Source organism: Scylla paramamosain, chromosome 35 (assembly GCF_035594125.1).
Source record: "Scylla paramamosain isolate STU-SP2022 chromosome 35, ASM3559412v1, whole genome shotgun sequence".
Lineage (NCBI taxonomy): Eukaryota > Metazoa > Arthropoda > Malacostraca > Decapoda > Portunidae > Scylla > Scylla paramamosain.
The window spans coordinates 8,272,501-8,277,500 of record NC_087185.1 but is presented as its reverse complement, the minus strand read 5'-3'; the positions used below and the strand labels follow the sequence as shown (position 1 = coordinate 8,277,500).

The 5,000-nt window shown below is 39.2% G+C and overlaps 1 protein-coding gene across 1 annotated transcript in view; it reads right to left on the bottom strand.

The window, feature by feature from the left end:
- The window catches only part of LOC135090407 (heterogeneous nuclear ribonucleoprotein L-like), a 216,780-nt gene that overhangs the window by 190,847 nt on the left and 20,933 nt on the right, over positions 1–5,000 (bottom strand). The window contains 1 exon segment of the mRNA XM_063987161.1: positions 243–305. Coding sequence (XP_063843231.1) covers positions 243–305 — 63 coding nt within the window.

Genomic DNA, 5,000 nt, shown 5'->3' with positions numbered 1-5,000 from the left:
AGCAGCATACCTGTTGTCTCTTACGAAAGTTTCCAACCTAAGCTACACTCAAGTACGATGTGCAAGTAACAAAGGAAGGAAATACTGCAGTAGATTAGTGAAATGCAATACTAAGAGGGAGTGAGGGTTAATAGAATAGCGAGATGTAAAAGATATAGAGAAGTTTGATGGAAGATTGGAAGTTATGAGCTTCAGCCAAACATGTGAGAATATTACGAGGCAAATATTCAGGTGGTACTTACATTATCACCGTCGTTCTGGTCAGGGGTGTAATAGTCATTGTCAGTGTAATAGTGAACGTTGCTCTGAAAGGAGAAAAGAGAATCAGTTGTAGATGTGTACCAAAATAAATAATGGTGATAGTAATGATAGTGATGGTGGTGATAGAGAGAAACAGTAACTCTAAATAAATAATAAACCTTTATGGTAGAATTAATTAATAAAAAAAACACTAATAATCTGACCACTTGCAATCACTAATCATTTAAATCTAATTATAGAACATCAACACTTAATAAATATAAATATAAACAATTCATCCATAATTACAAGAAATCAATAACATTTACAACCACAAATTTCACATCACGTCCTTAACCGATCCTGCAAAACAACCTTATCATTTAACAAAACATCACATGATTTTCAAGAATTGTAACCTTGGCAACACACACACACACACACACACACACACACACACACACACACACACACACACACACACACACACACACACACACACCAGATGCTTGATAAGGTTAAAAGTCTCGTTTATTTTTGTTTACTTATTTATTTACACCACAAAGGATAACGTCAGCAGTTGAGTAATCTGAGTAACGAATAGGTAAATGTGCAGTGTTTATTGACCCCACAAATGTTTACTTGGTGCGCGCCTTCACGTTCCGGGGAAGCTAACGAACAAGAAAGTTCTCTCCTGTTTGTTAATGTTTGGTGTGTTTACTCTTGATTTATTCTGGCTAGATGGCGTCAGATGTTTGGGAGATTTACAAATATAGAATGATACTAAGTAAATGCTGTGTGTGTGTGTGTGTGTGTGTGTGTGTGTGTGTGTGTGTGTGTGTGTGTGTGTGTGTGTGTGTGTGTGTGTGTGTGTGTGTGTGTGTGTGTGTGTGTGTGTGTGTGTGTGTGTGTGTGTTTTGTGACAGTAACTCCCTTTTTCCTTTCACACACTTAACTCGTTCTTGATTGTTTTTAAACTCGTAAGGAATTTACACACAATATTAATTAGTAAACATTAAGAAACAATTAATATTCAACTTTTTTCACCAAGTATTTATAAACATGAAAGGAAATGCTGCGTTTATGACTCCCTCATAAACACAAGCACGCAATGTTAAGACGCTCTATATATTTACTTTCTCTCGCCTGCTGCACATAAATTAAACACCTATTTAAATTATGTGTAAATCTGAATGCCTTGTCACAATCCCTGTAGCCGTAAATCAGAGCGAAAAAAGATACTAATGAAATACTAATGAAGATTCAAGCAAACTATAATTTTCTGTCAGTAAAAATTCAACAACAAACTTTAATGTTTTTTTTTTCTTTTTCATGCATAAGGACCACTGGCAAAACAGATTAAGGGAAATGGCACACTAACTGTCTTTTCCATAAAAAAAATAATAATAAATAAATAAATATACCAATAAAATGCGAAGATAATCGGCCAATCAGTTCCTAACATGCCACAATTGTATCCTAACTTACCCTAACCTTACCTAACCTTACCTTAATCGTACTTACCCTAGTATACTGTAACATCCCAACTCAACCAAACCCTACCACAGCTGCATCACCACACATGGCGTTACCGTGTCTTACTTAACCTCACCTACAACTCAATCCAATCTAACCTATACCAGCCAAACAAAACCTTAACTTACCTATTTAAATCTTATATTTCCGTACCTAACACACCATTACCTAATACAGCATAACTTTACCTAGTCTAACCTAACCCAACAACCCAAACCAACTTAACCCGACCTACCCAAACTAAAGCGAACCCAACCCAATTCAACTCAACCGAACCAAAACTAACCTAACAACCCAACCGAACCTAACCGAACCTAACCAAACCTAGCCGCACCTAATCCAACTAGATCCAACCCAACCTAACCTAACCATATCGAAACCAAACCTAACTCAACTCAACCTAACCTTACCTAATACAACCCAACCGGACCACACCTAATACAACCCAACCGGACCACACCTAATACAACCCAACCGGACCACAACTAATACAACCCAACCAGACCACATCTAATACAACCCAACCGGACCACACCTAACCTAACATAACCGAACCTAATCGAACCTAACCTAGCCTTATGTACCTTTCCTAATGATGACGGAAATAAAAAGAAATAACCACCAATGAGAGCGCGAGAAGCTGCCGTGGCACAGATAATCCTCCAATCAAAAACCACTTAATCCGTGTTGAGTCTGGGAGCACCAATTATCTGGACCAATTAGGAAGGCGGACGTAGGATGACGCCCCGACGACCCCCACCAATCAAATTACAGCACGCCGGAGGAAATGACCAATCAGGGAAGAGATTTTGGTCTGAGAAAAGCAAAGAGTGAAGGACGGACGAGGAGGAGGAGGTGGAGGAAATAAGGGATGGAGAGTGGAAGGAAGAAAAAGGAGGCAAAAACAGATGAATAGATGAGATGAAGAAAAGATGAAAAAATAAAGACTAGGAAAGGAAAATAATTAGTCTGAGAGAGGAGAAAGGAGGGAAGCAAAATAGATAACCAGAAAATAAGGAAAAAAGGGGAAAAAAAGAAAATAGAGAAAAAATAGAAGAGGAAAGAGAAAACGGGAAAGTGGATGATCACTGATGTAGAAAATATGAAAGCAAATGAGGAAGACGAAAGGGAACAAAAGGGACGGAGGAAGAAAGATAAACAGTAAGAGAAAAAAAATTCAGATTATAGAAATTACTTAAAACAGACACACACACACAGAGAGAGAGAGAGAGAGAGAGAGAGAGAGAGAGAGAGAGAGAGAGAGAGAGAGAGAGAGAGAGAGAGAGAGAGAGAGAGAGAGAGAGAATCCTTCCGCCAAAATGCAAACAGACCACAAATAACCAAGTCTTTCAAGAGAAGCCTCAGGTGTTGGCGGGCAGGTAAATAACAGGTGAGGTGGGCAGGGAGGTTAATTAGCGAACAGGTGAAGGAAAAGGTGTTGCTGGATATTCTCTCTCTCTCTCTCTCTCTCTCTCTCTCTCTCTCTCTCTCTCTCTCTCTCTCTCTCTCTCTCTCTCTAATGGAGGGCTATAAGTAAGGGTTGTGTAATGGGAAAAATCTGCTAATTCCGGGTTTTGTTATCGCATGCCATACTGAAAGCCGCCTCCTCCTCCTCCTCCTCCTCCTCCTCCCCATCTTCCTTCTGACTCATTTTGGTCATGTGGCTAATCTGCGTAACTGTGTGTGTGTGTGTGTGTGTGTGTGTGTGTGTGTGTGTGTGTGTGTGTGTGTGTGTGTGTGTGTGTGTGTGTGTGGATACAGACCGTATGATACAATAACTATGGTGATGCGACATAAATTATACGTTTAGACTACACCACCTGACAGACCAAATCACCCGTAAAACACACACACACACACACACACACACACACACACACACACACACACACACACACACACACACACCGTATAACCCCAATTTTATAGTCCCGGTTAACGAAGTCGTACGTCAAATTCCCAGCATACTCTGCGCTACTTTCTCTCTCTCTCTCTCTCTCTCTCTCTCTCTCTCTCTCTCTCTCTCTCTCTCTCTCTCTCTCTGATTAAGTCTTAGGAAAGCTATAAAAAAGATCATTACTGGTGATCATTATTTTTACTCTCTCTCTCTCTCTCTCTCTCTCTCTCTCTCTCTCTCTCTCTCTCTCTCTCTCTCTCTCTCTCTCTCTCTCTCATTTATTCCTAATGTTGGGTGGGCTGCTGTGAAAGAATGGAAGATAAGAAGAGACAGGAGAGATTAGACAAAACTGAAGGAAAATAAAAAAAAAAACGAAAAAAGTAACAATAATAAGGAAACGAATAATATAAAATGATAAAATTCACGAAAAAAAAATAAAGGAAAAAAAAAATAGAAAAGAAAGCGAAATGCAGAGCGAAATGTCATACCAAGAATAGAGAAGAGAATAAAAACGAAGAGATAGGAAAGGAAAAGATAAAAGGAAAGTCACACTATAAATAAAATAAAGAAAATGAAAAAAAAAATAAATAAATAACGAGAACACGGTAGTAAGCGAAATTTTACGCTTGAAATTAAATGCGTGAACCAAAAAATATGTACAAAAAAGATAACTCACGAAAATTAAATGTAAGCGCATTGAATTTAAGTTAAGAAAATGAGAGAAAAGGAAGGATAGTAGAAATAGAGCGAAACAAATAAAAAAAAAGCGAAAAACTCCCCTCTCTCAAAAAATAAACAGGTATTAACACAGAGGATCAAATTTCGCAAGGTTAGGGGAGGCTGAGAGAGAGAGAGAGAGAGAGAGAGAGAGAGAGAGAGAGAGAGAGAGAGAGAGAGAGAGAGAGAGAGAGAGAGAGAGAGAGAGAGAGAGAGAGAGAGAAAAACAAAAATAATAATCAGCACTAATGATGTTCTTTTTATAGCTTTATTAAGACTTATTGAGAGAGAGAGAGAGAGAGAGAGAGAGAGAGAGAGAGAGAGAGAGAGAGAGAGAGAGAGAGAGAGAGAGAGAGAGAGAGAGAGAGAGAAACCAATAAATATAAACAATAACAATGATGCTCTATTTATAACGTTCCTAGGACTTAACGAGAGAGAGAGAGAGAGAGAGAGAGAGAGAGAGAGAGAGAGAGAGAGAGAGAGAGAGAGAGAGAGAGAGAGAGAGACCACAGGCACTGAGCTGGCATCCACTGTTACGCCCAGGAGAAGGTTCAATTTTTGGCACCGGTGCGGGAGGAGGACCAGCATGGTGCCTTAAAAATACCCGCGG